The sequence below is a fragment of the Pipistrellus kuhlii genome, unplaced genomic scaffold (assembly GCF_014108245.1).
Source record: "Pipistrellus kuhlii isolate mPipKuh1 unplaced genomic scaffold, mPipKuh1.p scaffold_m20_p_6, whole genome shotgun sequence".
Lineage (NCBI taxonomy): Eukaryota > Metazoa > Chordata > Mammalia > Chiroptera > Vespertilionidae > Pipistrellus > Pipistrellus kuhlii.
Genome location: NW_023425562.1, coordinates 47,276,008 through 47,294,589, shown reverse-complemented (window position 1 = coordinate 47,294,589; position 18,582 = coordinate 47,276,008). Strand labels below are relative to the sequence as shown.

Genomic DNA, 18,582 nt, shown 5'->3' with positions numbered 1-18,582 from the left:
GGTAGATTTCCAAAGGAAATCACAGTGCCGACTGCAGGGGATGTCTGAGAGCTCAAGCGTTTTCATAGGCGCCTAACCACAGCAGGTCTGCCAGCGGCCTTCTGCTTCTCCTTAGAGTAATAAAATAACAGACACTGATAGCCAAAAGCAATTTGGGAGTAAAAGTGTGCTGACTCCGATCCTTGAAACAGAATACAAACAAAGGTTTGTGTCGGTGACAGCAGAAGCTTCACCCACAACTGATGAGACAGGCATTGGCAGATTATACTTTCCTGCTCCTGTTAAACATAGGAAATGACATGAATCTAGAATCCTAAGTTTGCAGAGGAAACCTCAAATTGGGCTTTGATTTAACCAGTAACCAACCCCCATAACTGAAGCATAACAATAACAACAAAAAATAACATTGTTCCCAATATTCTATGGGTTTTTTAAATGTAAACAGTGATCACCTTTGCTATATTCGTAAGACTATTAGGGTATCTATAACTATCAGTTTATTATACAAATAATAGGAAGTGCTTAATCCTGATCTATTATACCAGTGATTTTCAACCTTTTTCACTTCATGACACATATAAACTAATTACTAAAATTCTGCATCACACTAAAAATATATATATATGTTGCCAATCTGACAAGAAAAAGGTATAATTTTGATTCATTCATACCAGGCTGCTACTGTTGTGTAGGCTGTTGTCTTTTTTTTTTTTTTTTTACAATCTCAGGGAAAAGAGGTCAGTGCCCTTGACTAAATAGTCAGATACTGCGTGTTTTAAAAATTCTTGTGGCGCCCTGGTTGAAATTGCTGCCAATTAAAGCATTAAAGCACTGAACACTAGCAGCCACCGCCTTCCACCGCCATTTGTAATTCTGTGCCGATTGGCCAATAACTCAAGGGACAGATGAACCATGAGATTTCAAATGGACTGACCTGAACTCTCGAGTTTAAAGCAGACAGGCTGGATTTGCCATTCAAATCACAAAGGATTTATCCTTTCCTTCCACACTCAGGTTCCTGGCTCTTTCTGCTAGGGCCCTGTCCACCCTCCCACTGTAAGAAGCCCTTACCTGTGGTGGAGCAGCTGTACTGTGGGTACTGTGTGAAAGCAATAGCCCTTTCAAGCCCATCTCTCTCCATCTCTTCAATTGCTTCTTCTGTTAAAGGGTGGACGTACCGGAATCCAATATAGTATTTGTGAGGGGCTATTAGGAAGCATGTGTGGAAAGGAGAAAGTATTAATCTTTATATAGATTCCTCCGCGTCGCCAAACGTAATGCAATGTCCAGAACAAAGAAGAGTTGAGCTAATTTCCTGTGGTGCTGATAAATGGGGGGGAGGAGGGAGGAAGGGAGAGAGAGTTTAGAATATTCCTTGGATCTTATCCAATTTTCAGCTAGAACATGGACTTTTAATCACTCTTGACTGGGACCAACCTCTCCCCAAATATACACACATCTTTTCTTAGCACAAAGGTTTTTAAAACTCAAGGCTTGCCCACTGTTGTGGCTCGGCTGGTTGAGTATCGAAAGGTGCCATTGCGACTCCCGGTCAAGGGAAGGCAATCAGTCAATGTTTCTCTCTCACATCAATATTTCTCTTTCTCCCCTCTCCCTCTCCCTCTCTCTCTCTCTCTCTCTCTCTCTCTCTCTCTCTCTCTCTCTCTCTCTCTCTCTCTCTCTCTCTCTCTCTCTCTCTCTCTCTTCCCTCCCTATGAAAAACCTGTGCCTCATTCTCTTTACTGAGACGGGTGACTTGAGAGAAGAGAGAAAAGAACTAGGAACCTCCTCTCAAGTACCAGACACTTTGCTTTTTTCTTCCCTCTGGTTTGAATCCCACCATTCAAATAGGGAAACGGGGACTCTGCCCAAAGTCACAGCCAGCAGATGCTCAAGCTGAAATTTTACCATTTCTGCCCATCCCAGAGCCATGTTCCGCCCTTCTCTGCCCCCACCCCTCAGGCCCAAGGTCACCCAGTTTATATAAAAGCTTTGGGATACTCAATACAAGTTCACTGATAACAAATGACTGAAATGATCCTTCGGTATTAATACAGGAAAAACACCCAACAACTATGCTTAAATTGGAAGTACCAAATGAGATTTCAAATCATTGTTCTTGGCACTTAAGCACCTAACGGCCCACATCAGTCATATCTTTATGTTCCTTCCTCCACAGCTTTACCAGTTCCCTCTTCTAAATGTTCTCTTGTCCTCCTAAGTCTTTTTTTCCTGCATTTTAAAAGCATCGACAACCACACAATTCTTAGGCATTTATAAATCATGTAATTCAGAATTTCCTAAAGTTACCCAGATTTATTTCCCTGTCTTCTCATAGGATTACACCTAGCTTGCGCTCAGGGATAATATGAGAATACATAACATTAACATTAAGTAGCAATAAATAAACCCAAGATAATGTTACTTTTCAACCAATAGCAGGGGCTAAAACTAAGAATATGATACTAGCCCTAACCCATTTGACTCAGTGGTTTGAGCGTCCATCGACTTGCAGATGGAAGATCCCGAGTTCAATTCTGGTCAAGAGCACTTACCTTAGTTGGAAGCTCCAAGCCCTGGTTGGGGCAGGAGGGGAGGCAACCAATCAATGTATTCTCTCACATTGCTATCAATATTTCTCTCTCTGTGTGTCTCTCCCTCTCCCTTCCATTCTCTCTAAAAATCAATGGAAAAATATCCTTGGGTGAGGATTTAAAAAAATAATGACACTAAATTGCCACATAAGAAACATTTAGGTTACCTTGAAGGAGAAAATAAACACATTATAAATACTCCTCAATAATGTGACCCAAGAAACCCTGGATCAATGGAGCATGTTACCAAGGATGGGTGCAGAATAAACAGAGAAGCATGTCTGTGTGTGGGAAGGAGGGTCTGACTCGATATTCGCTGGTTGGGGACCACAGGAAGAGAAAGAGAAAGGGTATAAACGTATAAACGAAACCATGTTCAGCTGTCTGTCCTTCTAAGCCACCCATCTTATGTCCTCTTGCATAAAATACGGTGAACTGGGACTAAAAACACACTGAGGACATGAACCTGTAAGCAAACGCCAGATGACTGATTGCTCAAAGGTTATGTGGCTCGTCCTAAAACTGCCAGCCTCCACAGTGTCGTCAAGTCCATGTTTAAGGCACGCCTGCAGACCTGAGGTGCCGTGGAAGTGGCACTGGCTTTCTAACCCATATTGAGACATACTACCATCAGATTCGCATAGGAAGATCCCCGATGCTGCGGGTCCACCAGCTTCTCACGTTTTCCTCTCCACCGGGGAAACGTTGCAGCCTAAATGCTTAGGGTGTGGAGTTGTTCAAAACTGCAGACTCGAGAGGGGGAGAGGCTGCCCTCACAGATAAAGGCAGGGTGGTGGCTGCATTTTGAAGTGAGAGAGAGTGAAACACCCTGGGAAGAACAGATAAGGCTCCTCCCCCTCCCTACTCCTGGACAGCTGGCAGAGTCGTTTTGTGTGTCTCAGTATTACATAAACACAATGGTATATCCTACAGTCAATGGTGTCTTAAGTGGGATTAAATATGGTACTTATAGTTCATTTGAGTAGTGTTTCATTCTGTACATTATTATTCCGTTAGAGGTTTTCAGAGGACAGTTGCCAGAGGTACGTGGTCCTCCTTTTGTTTATATTTATTTATTTTTAATTTATTTTAGGGGGAGGGAGGGAAGGAGAGAGGGAAGGAGACAGGGAGGGAGAGAGGAAGGGAGGGAGAAGAGGGGGGGAAAGAGAGAGAGAGAGAAAGAGAGAGAGAGAGAGAGAGAGAGAGAGAGAGAGAGAGAGAGATTGCTGTGAAAGAGAAACATTGATCGGTTGCCTCCTGTACATGCCCCAACCGAGGACAGAACCTACACCTTGGTATGTGCACTAACCCGGAATTGTCCCTGCCACCTTTCAGTGCATGGAGATGATGCTCCAACCAACTGAACCACCAGCCAGGCACAATCCTCTTGTCAGAGCCACGTCTGACGAGGCGCACAGGTGCCTCACGATGATGGTACTGCCGAGAGCTGACAGCAGCTGCTGAGAGCTGCTTCGGCTCATGGCTGCAGCGACAGCGAGCTAACTTGGCTCTCCGTGTTGACTCAATAATTAGCTATGCACACAGGAAGAAAAGGCAATCACAGCAGCCTCAAGCTTTCTTCCCAGAGCAATGACACGTGCGTCTTTTATTCAAACCCATCTCTGCAGACCTTTAACTTGGCTGTGTCAGAATCACCTCTTCCTTATAATCTAGCTCAACTTAATGTGCACCTCAAACTACCTAATGTTCCAAATCCTTCGCTTTTTAATTTGTCATATAAGGAAGTAACAGGAAAGGGCATACAGCCAAGGACAAGGGAAAAAACCTGGAGAACTGCCGAAACCAGTTTGGCTCAGTGGATAGAGCATCAGTCTGCAGACTGAAAGGTCACAGGTTCGATTCCGGTCAAGGGCATGTACATTGGTTGTGGGCACATTCCCAGTAGGGGGTGTGCAGGAGGCAGCTGGTCGATGATTCTCTCTCATCGATGGTCTAGCTCTCTATCCCTCTCCCTTCCTCTCTGTAAAACTCAATAAAATATATTAAAAAAAAAAAAAAAAAAACCTGGAGAACTAAGTGACCGTGCCTCACACAGGAGCCCCCACAAAGCGAGAGGTGCCAGGACGCAGACTGCACGTGGCATGCAGTAGTGCTTTGAATTTCGTAACTGCCAGTAAGATGCTCATTAAAGAAACACGCTACCTGTGTGTGGGGACAGCTTGTCCAGCAGCTTCACCATGCCTTCTCCTTGCTTGGAGGTCCACATCTTGATGGGGGATCCACCGCCAATCCTGCGGTACTGCTCCTGGATTTTGGGGGTTCGACGTTTGGCGATGATTGGAGCCAGCCTACTAAATCATTTAACATGAAGGCGAGTGAATTCCATTAGACCTTAGCCACTCAGAAACATTTTCTACTCAACAAGAAAAAGATAAGCAGAATTTTAAAAGGAGTCTAAGGCGGTCAAGCCTTTGAAAACGGGAGCTGGAAGTCACTGACAAGGGCCAGCTCTCTCGGCCTAGATTACGGAGAGAACTGGATGCTCTCGTAGGAGCGGCCACCTCATAAGATAGTTTGAGGTGCTTCAGTTGTTCTAGCATCCTGAAGATTCAGGCTCCAAACAAGTGGGCAGAGACCCTGAACGTGTGCTCACTACGATCTTAACACTCCCTAGCAGGGACTGCGGTGTGCAAGACAGAATTAACATGCATTTTCTGACATATCCCTCTCAATGTAAGACAATGCATATTAATCCTATAGATATACTTGCATTTGTGAGCAAAGGTGTATGCATAAGAATGTTGTTCATAACGGTGTAAACAACCTAAATGTCTATCCGTGAGGCACTGGCTAAATGAATGAGGGCCCAGACAATTCTTTACATTCATGAAAAAAAAAAATGAGCCAGGTCTATATAATCTGTTAGGGAACAATCTCCAAGACACATTAAATTTGAAGGGAAAAAAACAGTCACGTGCCTAATAATATACATAATTACATTCACATCTGTGTAAAGAAAAGGGGGGATATATATGTGTATACACACATCTGCTTGGATATGCATGGACTATTTCTGGATGTAACAGTGCTCATCTTTCAGGGTGGCTCACTGGGAGGCCGGAGTCCAAGGTAAAAGGGAACCCTGGCTTTTACTGTAAACACCTTTATACCACTGGCGTTTTTACTGTACACATGTATACATTTTACACCCACAGCACCAATGAATAACCAGCTGCTCGCTACCAAGAACAAACCCATCTCTACAGATCCCTAACCGGGCCTCGGCTGTGTCAGACACCTGCTCTCTAGAGCTCTGGGCGGGACAGGCTCAAGAACACTCACTGACCTGCTGTCTCTCTCCTGCAATATCGCATCCTTCTCAAATCTAATAGAAAATCGTGCTGCTGCTCTAGCCACTACCTGACACGCACTAAAAACATTTACTTTTTGAGACTATAGAGCCGAGATGTATGTAAAGTAAAATGCACGGGACTCTATGACTAAGGACAGGTGTTCCCAGGGAGCTTACTTTTGAATAGGAAGTGTCATTAGGTCTCGGTCCAAGAACAGCCTCAGGAGGAAGTCGTGAACGTCTGCGAGGGTTTCAGGGCCCCCCATGTTCAGCATCAGTATTCCAGTCTTTGGTTTCCTGAGCAAGAGAAGATGCAGTGGATGATGTATACACTTATTTCCCTCCACGGAGGAATCTTAGCTCAGCTAACAAACTCTCATCTAATCTGTTCGATGCCGAGGTAAAAAGCTGCAGACCTGCCGAAATCAGTTTGGCTCAGTGGATAGAGCGTCGGTCTGCGGGATCCCAGGTTTGCTTCCGGTCGAGGGCATGTGGTTGTGGGCACATCCCCAGTGGGGGATGTGCAGGAGGCAGCTGATCAATGTTTCTCTCTCATCGATGTTTCTAGCTCTCTATCCCTCTCCCTTCCTCTCTCTGAAATCAATAAGAACATATATAAAAAGAGTTTTAAATCAAGCAGTACTGAAAAATCAAAACCACAAAAGACCTATGCAAGATGCAAACTTCTAAAATCCAGAGCAAGCCTGGAGCCTACACAGTCTGAAAACCTGCCAGGGGCAGGGTGGAGCCAGAACAGGGCCCTGTGCTTCCAGAAGGATTCTGGAAGCCTCCAGAGACCATGACAGAGACTGGGGCCTGAGGCAGGACCATGACCTGGAGGCCTGTGTGTCCCCAGGACGGGGAGCTATGTGATGACAGTAAGAGGGTCTGTGAGTGGGTAAACTAAAGGAAACACAGGAGTGTATGTCCCATTCCTATTGTCTCATTTAAAAAACTTAGAGATAATTTACATTCTACAAAATTTACCATTTTATACGGGTACAATTCAGTGGCTTTTAATATATTCACAAAGTTATGTGACTATCACAAGTACCTAATTCCTGAACATTTCATCACCGCCCCCCAAAAAAGCCTTGGACCCATTAGAGCCACTCCCACTAATCTACTCTCCAGGTCTATGGGTTTGTCTATTTAGGATATTTCATAGGAACAGAATCTTATAATATGTGGCCTTTTGTGTCTGGCTTCTTTCACTTTGCATAAAATGTTCACGATTCATCTATGTTGCAGCATTCACCAGTACCTCTTTCCTTTTCATGGCTGACTATTATTCCATTGTAGAGACACACTCTCCAGTCACTCCTGATAAAGCAGCTGAGAAATAATTAGTCTTAGGTTACCTAAAACACCGTCTCCATCTCCTACATCAGGACCACTGCTAGCGACCACGGTGACTAAGCCAGTGCTGCTGAGAGGGCTCTCGTTTGGAAGCCCGGCCTTGATGTGCTCTGAAGCTAATGAGATCATGGTGACATTTCATTTGCATCTGCTAAACAACTGTTAATACCATTTGGCAATGGTGGACAGCAGAGTGTGTCACATGTATACAGATGGAAACTGTTTTCTTGATCAAGCATGCTGTAAGTGAATGAGGTGGAAATCTAAATTCACAGCCTGAATTTTCAAAATGAGAACTAATTCCTGGGAAAAGGGAAATGATGCATCATAATGGAGTCGTACCAGCCCAGGTCTCACTCTGATACCTTCTCTTTATCTATTTTCCTATTTAGACCCCATTATAAAGATTCTCTAAATTCACTTTCACCTCCTTGTCTTCTCTCAGCCTTGGCACTACTGACATTTTGGGCTGTAACACTTGGTTGTGGAGGGCTGTTTTGTGCATCCCTGGCCTCTACTTGGTAGATGGCAACAGCATTACCCCAACCCAGCTGTAACAACAAGTATACCTCAACCCTTGGTCGGGACCACTGTATTAGAGCAAGGGGGTTTAATTTCCTTCTTATTAAACCACACAACTACACTGAAGACATCGTTATTCTATAACTTTCCCACCTCCTCTGACCAGAAGTCCTCTCAACGAATTAACAAACGTGCTTAGTTTTCATTTCTTGATACCTGAAAATTCCAGCTTCATTATATTGTGAAACTGTAATATTCCCCTAATCTTTCTACTTAGACCACCAGTGTTCTCCTGGGATTCTGTCTTTCACTTTCAAAATCTGTGACTCACAATAAATTAAGTGCATTTTTCCATGGATTGCTGCCAGTTAACAGATTAGTGGTTAAAGAAACCCCAGGCTAAGCGACTTACCTAAGCCATGGAGGGTATCAATGTACAAATGGGATTTAGAACTGTTTTTCATCTACACCTGAGCTCAGAACGAGAGTGGCTTTAAATGGGACGTTACCCTATGTTTTGCAAAGTGTGTTGATCTTACACATGAAAGAGATGCACATGATTTGAAAATACCTAATACACATGCATTTGATTCAAAACTGTGTTGTGCATAACGAATGCTGCATTAGTAAGCCCTGGCCCCACACCCCTTTTCCAGAATGTGATGTACAAAGCTTAAGTCAAGGGCCTCTGTCTCTTCACCCCTCCAGACAGAGCACAGTTGAGACCAAGATCTGAATCACCAAGATCCCTTTGTTTGAATGTAAAAATGTATGGAGCAAACGTCTTACTTGAAAAGGTATTAACATTTTGCCATTTTCATATTCTGAGACTCTCAAAATATGAGGGTTTTCCTTTGAACTACTAATGATATATCACAGAAACTTAGCTCATCAATTAATAAATAGAATTCTACTCTACTATATGTAGTCAACTCACAAGATGTAACTGGCCTGAAGGTCCATGCTGCCTCTAGTACAGGGTGTGGCAAATCTGCAACCTGTCCACCCCATCCCCTGTTTTTTTAAATAAAGTTTTATTGGAATGCAGCTCATTTATTTACATATTAACTATGACTGCTCTCACATAACAACAACAGAGTTGAATAGCAACAAAAGAGACCAAATGGCCCACAAAGCCTAAAACATTTACCATCTAGCCCCTTACAAGTAGGGTTGCTGACTCTCAGAGTGTTAGTCTAGGATTATCTAGCCTAGACTAGCCTAAACGCTAAGCAGCACAATGCCTTCACAGAAAGACACTCATTACTTCATCATTTCCAATATCTAAAAACTAGAAATAATCTACATGCTCCATAACATGGGACCGGATATATAAATTATTATTTAAAACTCTATATTATTAAAATAATGTAGAATGTTTATATTTACATGGTGACATATTATTAAATAAAAAGAGGAGCCCTAGCCGGCTTGGTTCAGTGGATAAAGCGTCAGCCTGTGGACTGAAGAGTCTCAGGTTCGATCCCTGACTGGGTTGTGGGCTTGATCCCCAGTAGGGGGCATACAGGAGGGAATTGATAGATGGTTTTCTCCCATTATTGATGTTTCTATCTCTCTTTCTCTCTTCTTCTCTGAGATCAATAGGGAAATATGTATTTTTTAAATTAAATAAATGAAAAGAGGAAATTATAAAAATAATATGTACAGTATTGTCACATTTTTGTAAATATATACTGAGTGAATATTATTATAATAGACACAGATATAGAGACAAAATACTGATGGTGATATTACTGCTAATTTTTTTTTTACCTGTCTGTATGTAGTTCCTAAAATGAACCCATTTCTTTTGCATAAATGAGATGTAAAGTTATTTAATAGAATTTCTATTTTTTTATATTTTTGTTAAATGTTAATAAATTCATATTAAGGCCAGTTATATTGTTGACTTTTGCCACTAAAATAACACAATAATGAAATAATTTCTTTCCAGGGTTCCACATCAAATGCTGAGGTGAGAAGAGGGACCATGGGTGGCCAGGCAAAATGGGACCCTGCTCAGCACGCCAGAACAGAGAGTAGCTGTGCTTCCTCACCAGACTCAAATTTTTAGGAAACCAGAGAATTGAAAGGAGATGATTTGGGGCCCCACGCCTAATGCTCTCTCCTCTACAAATCTCAGTTTACTTAGCACTCAATGTATCCCTGGTCACACAAAGAAAAATAACAAACGCGCCCTGCTTGGAATGGTTTAGTTGGTTGGTCATCATCCTGTGCACCAAAAGGTTGCTGGTTCAGTTCCTGGTCAGGGTCCATACCTGGGTTGCATTCTCAATCCCCAGTAGGGGGCATACAGGAGGCAGCCTATTGATATTTAGCTCTCTCCTTCTCCTTAAAAAATCAATTTTAAAAATCTAAAACAAAAAGAAAAATAATAAAAACACAAAAAAGACTATTATATTTTCACAGCTGTATAATTTTCATCGAATATCAGGTCTACCAGAAAGATCAAGGGTTTAAATAGTTCACACTACTTGCTTCCGTTGTGCTGAGGATTCAAATGCAGTAGTCTATCTATGTACTCGTTTAAATAATTGTCTTTATAGTCTGCACCAAAATAAAACTTGAGAACAGCTGTGGTTTCTGTTATGAAAGAGGATACTCAGCAACAATGCTATGCCTACTGACGTCTGTCCGCAAATGGCAGAGGTGAGGTATGAAACATGTACTTTATTTCCTTAATAAATTATAAACCATATTACATCACTTACAATTATGTTCACTCTGTTAACCGATGAAAAACAATGGTAGCCCTCACTACAGAAATTCTTGGCAGATTAGTTTTTCTTTACCCTGAACAGGACATACATTCCATAGGTATAACTATGTTAGGTTCATAAATACATTTCCAGCATACATATGATTTGTGTTCTGTGACATATTCCAGAACAAAATTCTTACATGATTTGCAGACTGCTTGTACTCAACTCTGTGTCCTTTAAAAAAAAAAGTCCTGTGGGTTTTTTTCATTCAACAAAACTGAAAAATAAATTAATTAATGATTTAAAATTTGTTAGAAACCTTTTTTTTAAAGACCTAAGGGGGTGTGCGAAATCTGTTTAATAAATTGACAGCTATTGAAAGGAAGTCAAGAATATAACATCCCGCTCCTTATATGCTGGGTTCTCCCAGCATCTTTTTTCCTGGGGAGCTTGCTTGTATGTCCTGGTGTTTGCATCAGTAAAGAGAAATCCTTATTAGTACCTAAAATTAGACTCATACCTCTTCCCCGGTTGAACTTGAGGCTTTGGGCTTCTGGCACTTCGGGCTGTTTCTGTGCTGGCTACTGCTGCAGCTGCTGCATCTGATTGGCACCTCCATGGCTGTCGGGCCCTTGAGCTGCCAGGCGCCACTGTGACAAAATTAAAGTGGAACATGAAATCCAGCTGGAAAGTAATTTCTTTTGAAGTGGTCCTCAGGGCACAATTCCTAGATTTAAAATTTAAAGAGATGTAATAGCAGGGGTGACCCCCCCGCTTCTTATTCCTCTGCAGGAGGGTAAAGGCACTTAAGGCGTCTCCAAGGGGACATGAGGGTGCCCCCCAGGATGGCTTATCAGGACTTGTAGGGAGCCTTTTTAGAAACCACACACCTCCCCTCCCCGCCTTGGCCGCAGATTTGATAGGATCCCTCATGAGAATCACCGCACCTCCTAAAAGTTACTGGTGGCAGCACGCTGCTCCTATGAAAGTTGAGGAGCCTGCAGGAGAGGGTAAGAGACACTGACTTAAGAAGTGGAAGCTGGGCCACTTTTCCACACGTTGCACAGATCTCATGTCTGCCCACAAGCCTTCTCCAATAAAGCACCAGTGCTGAGGGCCCCACATTGCCCTGGGACCCTGACAAGGGGGACCTCGCTTTAGAGGCCCCATTCTGGCACTCTCCCTGCTGCACCCCACTCCATGGGGTATGCAGTCTGTATGGCCAATGATTAATTGACCCCCCGAGTCCAAACACCACATTCCCACAACCCCGGAATCCCATATCCCCAAAGTCCCACTTCCAGGCTCTGTCCAGGTCCCTTTCCTAGGTCCATCCTCCGGAGAGCTGATCATGCAATCAATGTAAGCATGATGTCAGGTACCCAAGGGGTGGCTGTTTGCAGGGGCAAGAAGGGAGCCTGAACATACAAACTGGAAAGTCCACACGTGTGTACACACGGAGCCAGCAGTGGGAGGAGCAGGGAGGCCTGCAGGCCAGTGGCATGTCTCCTGAAGCCTCCACATTTCTGCAGGAACTCAGAAGAGTTCGGGAGTTCACCCCTCCGGGTTGTTATAAAGGTCTATTTATCAGTGTAGAAAAACAGAGTATTTGGCACATTTGTTAGCTTGCTGTCCCACATATCCGGCTCCCCATTTGTACTCCTGCCCTGGGCTCCACAAGAATTAGTGGTGGGCTTGGAGAACCTACCTGAATTGAGGAATCCCGGGGCCAAACTCGATTGCAGTCCCACAGTGGACACGTGACCTCCCTTTCATATTCTTAAACCAACACATTTGAAACCAGCTTGAAACCAGTCTCCTTCCTCCTCCTACTTATGAGTCATAGGTGTCCTGGTGAGGAACTTGGGCTGGAGACCAGCAGATCTGACTCTGAATCCAGTTCTGCCTCTTTTTAGTAATGTGGCAAGGGCCGGGTTACATTTTCGAGCCTTACATTCCCTGGGTGTTAAATGATGCCATTGCTACGGGGATTCTTGTGAGAATTATAGCAGATAAGCTCAGTGAAGCGTTCTGCAAGGGGTCTGCTACATATGATGAATGCTGGCGTTAGTCTCATCTGTAAGTGTCTAGAGTGTAGGGACTACACCTGATTTTTATCACCCAGAATGTCTATAAAATACAGGAGAATGGTATCTCCAGGCTACAGAGAGAACCGGCTATCCAGATTGTGACCGTTCCCAGCAGGGCCAATTACATGAGTTGTGTTCAATAATCCTTACTAACTCAAAGTGGAAGTGCAACAATTGACACAAAGCAGTTCAATGCTGCTCAAATGAAGTCTCAAATCAACCCACATCTCCTTATTTTAGACACGCTGAATTCTGAACTGCATGATGAGATTTAGCCAGATTCTCAATCATGCCACAATGTCTGCAATTCCTCATATGAACGAGATTTTATCAGATTCCATGGAGTATGAGAACAGAACTTTGGCATCCCATAATATGCCTGCTGGTAATAAAATAAAACTTCCTCCTGTGAACCTTAAAAAGGGATAGGGTGAGACAAGAGCCTCCAACGAGAACAACTTAGGAGCTGGGAGCTATTGGAGCTGGCAGGCTATTGCAATGCCCTCTACTTACAGAATTCTCTTCTCTATGGTAGAACAAATTCTCAGAGAAGGAGGATATTACTAATCATGGATCCTGTCTGCTTAGGACTTAAGAATTCATATACCCACCTCTCAAAGACTTCTCTAAAACACACCTCTCCCCTAATGATCTGAAGGTTCTAGAGAAACCAAGAGTGTCTCCTACTAAAAGATGAGTGTTCATCTAGTGAAAGGAGTTTAAAGTGATCATTCGAAGGGCCAACTGAGGCCCCTGAATTACTCAGCTCACAGTTGAAGGGCAAGCCAAAGGCACAGGCAGCACTGTGTGTATAGAGAGTATGAGTTCAGGAGCCAGAGAGATCTGAGCAGAAACCCCTGGTAGGGCCAACAAGCTGCAGGGCAGTGCTTGGGCAACTCAGAGAGTTACTCCACATCTCACTTTCCCTGTCTGTAAAATGGTGATAAGGTCAATCGTGCAGAGCTGTTAATAAGATTAGGGGAACAAAGCATTCTCTGACCATCCCCAACAACAGTACCAGGCACGCTGCATGTGGCTAAGCAAGAGGGAAGAATGTAGTAAATCCTCACTTGCCAACATCAATAGCTTCTAGGACTTTAAGCGAAACAACATACCATGAAACCAGGGAGCCACATGCTAAAAACAGAATGTAAAACTTTGCTTTTCCACTCCTACTTTCAGAATTCATTTTCAGAAATACTACTCAATTTTTTTAATCCAGATAATGTAAATCCCTTCCTATCAAACAGAAGATGTAGTATTATAACTACTTCTTAACCTCAGAGTCTGTAATACAACTAGATGTCAAATTTTCCACCCTGATACTTCTTTCAGCCCCATTCCTGCCACTGTGCTTCCTCTTCTTCAATGATCATGCCTTTTGTCACCCAGTGCCCCTAGTGACCTGATCCTCATTGTACTTCTGGGTTCTTATGATTTTCCTATCAAGGCACCTGGAATAAGATATGAAGGTTCAGGATGGATTCTCTCCATTCCCTTTCAGTAGATGCCAGACTGACCAATTAGGAAATTTCTTAGAAAAGTAAGTCAGCTGAGTCCAGTCACTGTTCAGATGCATTAATTAAGCATCTTAGTATGTGGCAGATTTTGACATAATGAACATTTTTAGGGTCTCCATGAATGTATTGTGTGCTAGGATAGTGTGTATCCAGCAAATCTTCATGGCAAGCCATGAGGTACTACCTTACTCCTTTCACATTTACTAAAGCTCAGGCCAGGCTCAGTGTCTTGCTAAGGGGTCACAGTTAAGAATGGTGCAGAGCTTGTGCCCCAACCAAGTGTGTCTGACGCAGAGTCCCGTCAGTTCATCCTGTAGACACAACCCACATTCAAAGGGTTTGCATCAGAAATATATGGCATTGCCCTAACTGGTCTGGCTCAGTGGATAGAGCGTCGGCCTGCAGACTGAAGGGTCCCAGGTTCGATTCCAGTCAAGGGCATGTACCTTGGTTGTGGGCACATCCCCAGTAGGGGGTGTGCAAGAGGCAGCTGATCGATGTTTCTAACTGTCTGTCCCTCTCTCTTCCTCTCTGTAAAAATCAATAAAACATATTTTAAAAAATAATAATGATCATTAAAAAAAAAATGTGTGGCGTTGTCAATGGGTCATATTTGTTTTCCAAATATCTCTAGAAAACACTAGCCCAGGCTAGTGGGTCCTGCTGCCAAGGACCAGTGAGCACCGGGTGATGCCAGGGGCTAGTGCAGAGAAGCAGTGGGCACATTTTCCTTCCATCACCAGGGAGAGAAGCCAAGAGTAGACACCATGATGATGATGATGATGATGATGTTGAAGAATAGAATGAAGAAATAAAATGGAGTCACTATGGTCAAGCTGCTAAATTATTGAAAGAAAGTAAGCTGAGGCATAAGGAAACAATTCTATTCTTGCCTTAACCAGCCTGGGAACTTAAATTTCTGACCTTTCCAGTCCTTCGTCAGTACCTGGATGCACATCAGTCCTTTATGCATCAATGTCTGGACATACATCAAACCTTCAGTGAACCATCTTAACGATCTTAAGATGCAGTGGGCATCTGGAAGATTACCATCTTGAGCCAACCTAATGGCTAAGAATGCAGGGCTGATTTTTTAAAATATTTTTTATTGATTTCAGAGAGGAAGGGAAAGGGCGAGATAGAAACATCAGTGATAAGAGAGGATCATGGATTATCTACCTCCTGCACACCCTCTACTGGGGATCAAGCCTGCAATCCGGGTAATGTGGCCTTGACTAGAATCGAACCCGGGACCCTTCAGTCCGCAGGCTGGCGCTCTATATAATGAGCCAAACCAGCTAGGGCTGAATGCTTTTCAAACATGTACTTCCTGCTATAAAATTCTCAAACTTTTCTTTCTCCTTTGGAACATTCTGAATATTGCCTAACTGTGTTTCCTCTTTGCAAACCCTAAGATCCTCAAGTTAAACTGAGTCATCTATTTCTAGACTGCCTAGTCTTTTGAGCGGGATGGGCAATGCCTTCAATACAGTCCTCCCTATGGCAGGCCCTTAACATACGTCCCACAGTAATCCTCACAACCAACTGTCACTGTGTTCATTCTGACTCTACAGTCAAGGAGCTAAGACTATGGGCCTGGCCAGTGTGGCTCAGTTGGTTGAGATTCCTCCGAACACCAAAAGGTCACCCAGTTGGATTCTGGGGTCAGGGCACATGCCCTGGTTGCAGGTTCAATCCCAGGGGGGTGCACGTCAGGAGGCAATCTGTCAAGTGTCTCTCTAAGATCATGTCATGTTTCTCTCCACTCTCTCTAAGATCACTGGTGAGGATTCTTAAAAAGAAAATAAATGAGTAAATAACTGCTGAAAGTTACAAGGGTCTGCCGTTACCGACAGTCACCCAGCTGACCGGTGGGACCACATGCTCCCTCCCCACAGCCTCCCAGATCCCCTACCCGGGCACCCTCTGGACCCTACCCAGGGAAGGGTCCCTCCCAGCCCCTTCTCTGCCCCCCCGCCCCTCCCGGGCAGCTTCCTGCGGCTCCCGGAAGCCCCCGGGCAGGGGGGCGGGAGTCGGGAGCTGCCCGTGGTCCCCATCGCCCCAGGGACCCCGGCGTCGGCTGCTGCCAAGGCAGCCCCACTTACTTCGATCGCGGAGCAGAGCGCCCGCGGTTCGCAAGGCCGCAGCCATGTTTAGGCGGAGCGAGAGCATGCCCGGGGCGGCCTCTGCCGGCCCTGGATTCCTGCCGCGGCGGCGCGCTCAGCGGGGCCCCCGCACCGAGCCCAGCGCGCCCCTCCGCCGCCCGCACCGGGTTCCGCTCGTGTCTCCCTTGCGCCCCCGAGGCGCACCGCCACCTTCGCCGCCCGGCATTGGGGGCGGGGCAAGCGAAGCCACGCCCCTCTACGGGCCACGCCCCTCCCGGGCCAGCCCCGCCCCCAGGCTCAGGGCTGCGCTCGTGGGGCCCCCCTCCACGCCCGCCTCCACCACGGGTCCGTGCACTGCAGTCCCCCTGGATTCCCGGGGGTCCTGGACGAAAGCCCTGGTTGTACGTGCCAGCCTGACTAAGGCAAGAGCCAAAGCCACAGCCAAGGACTTCCTAGTTATTTCCATCACTGGTACTTAGGTGTCCGGATGCTCTGTCTCAGTTCTCCAGTTTGCTAGCCCAGTGACAGCACCACTGTGCCGACATGGTTTTGTTTTGCTTCGTTTTCAGAATAGGAAAAGGAATTGTTTAATTATTTAATTATTCAATTTCAAGATTACGCTGCTAACATGAAAACATTAGGAAAAGTGAAAGCCAGGGAAGGCAAATGCAGTTCTTAGAGGAATGGTTTGTGCAGGGAGTACAGGAACCTCCCTCATTTCCAGCCATTCATTCCTCTATAACCTCCCTCATTTCCAGCCATTCATTCATCTCTTTCCACACCTCCGACCCCCAACCGTGCCCAGATGTAGAACAACCCTTAAAACAGAAAGGTCTCAGGCATCAATCATTCATTCATTCATTCACTGAACAATTATTGAGCACTTACTATGTACACTGAGTAAACAGCAGTGAGCAGAACAGACAAGGGATTTACATGGGATTTAGGGGAGAAACAAAATAATAATAATAATAATAATGATAATGATAATAATAATTACTATTTTGGGTGATGATGAGCATTAGAAAGAAAAAGTAAGCAACATAGGGAGATGGGGGAGGGAAGGCTAATGTAATTTGAAATAGGTCAGACAAGTCCTGGATAGCATGTGGGCAAAGTAAGGGAGCAAGCCACATGGAACATTCCACAAGATGAAGTCTAGATTGGGTCGAAACTAATTCCCTGTAGTTAAAACAAGTGCTTTTGATTGGTTTAGTTCCATGGTCGGCAAACTGCGGCTCACAAGCTACATGCAGCTTTTTGGCCCCTTGACTGTGGCTCTTCCACAAAATACCACAGCCTGGGCAAGTCTATTTTTAAGAAGTGGCATTGGAAGAAGTTTCAGTTTAAAAAAATTGGCTCTCAAAAGAAATTTCAATCATTGTACTGTTGATATTTGGCTCTGTTGACTAAAGAGTTTGCCGACCACTCTCTTAGTTTATTATTGAAGTTAGCCCAGTGTAAAACATCTCATTTCAAAGATTGCCTTTTCTATTATCTACATGATCTTCAAATCCAAGCAAGAGATATTTCTTGAAAAGCAGACAGTAAAACTTCCTCCAAGTATCAACTGCTTTCCTACATATACATTTTGCTAGCTCTACTCTCATAACAAATGTTAGTTTAATTTGCCCTTTACAGAGGTGATATTTATAGATAATATACTTCTCTATCTAAACCCTAAATCTATTTCTTTTAAATAAACTACACAAAAAGACTCTACGTTTTGAAATGCTGTGCTGAAAAAAAAAAGCTGTAGACAATGCCAGAGAACTGGAAAAGGCCACGGGTTTCAGATGTCTGAGCTACATGGGCCCTTCTCAACCACCTCTGGGAGTCTGGATAAGCCACCCCCCCCCCCCATCCAGTGCTGCGCCCCTCCTGCCAGGAGCTGATAACCGGGTCTTCTGGCCCCTCCCAGGCAAATGCTGGCGATCAGTGACAGGCACGAAGGTGCCACACCTCACATCATAAACATTTGGGAGGGGCTAACTTTGTATCTGCCACAAAGGAGAGAGCTCAGAAACATACTTTATTAAATATATCAACATAATAACATTAAAAAAAATAAATTTGCACCATTTCATACATTTTATCCACTTTGATTTTCATTTTTTACTGAGTTAAAAAGCCCAGTCAAAATTCCTCATGTGTAAAACCTCCTGGTTGATGGCCATGTAAAGTACAACATAGGAAATATAATCAATAATATTGTAATAACCCAGCTGGTGTGGCCCAGTGGTTGAGAGGTGGCCTATGAACAGGGAGGTCACAGTTTGATTTCTGGTCAGGGCACATGCCCAGGTTGTGGGCTCAATCCCCAGTGTAGGGCATGCATGAGGTAGCCAATCAATGA

The 18,582-nt window shown here is 44.2% G+C and overlaps 1 protein-coding gene across 2 annotated transcripts in view; it reads right to left on the bottom strand.

The window, feature by feature from the left end:
- Positions 1-16,453, bottom strand: part of FECH (ferrochelatase) — a 30,643-nt gene extending 14,190 nt beyond the window's left edge. Inside the window, exons 1-5 of one of the 2 annotated variants that reach the window (XM_036418578.2) lie at positions 16,227-16,453; positions 11,032-11,161; positions 6,085-6,204; positions 4,758-4,903; positions 1,072-1,206 (exon numbers count right to left, since the gene is read on the bottom strand). In XM_036418578.2, coding sequence (XP_036274471.1) covers positions 1,072-1,206; positions 4,758-4,903; positions 6,085-6,204; positions 11,032-11,161; positions 16,227-16,293 — 598 coding nt within the window. In that variant the 5' untranslated portion in view covers positions 16,294-16,453. Of the gene's footprint in view, positions 1-1,071; positions 1,207-4,757; positions 4,907-6,084; positions 6,205-11,031; positions 11,162-16,226 lie in introns of both variants that reach the window. The other variant, XM_036418576.2, reaches the window with a different exon arrangement.
- Between the last annotated feature and the right edge of the window lie 2,129 nt (positions 16,454-18,582).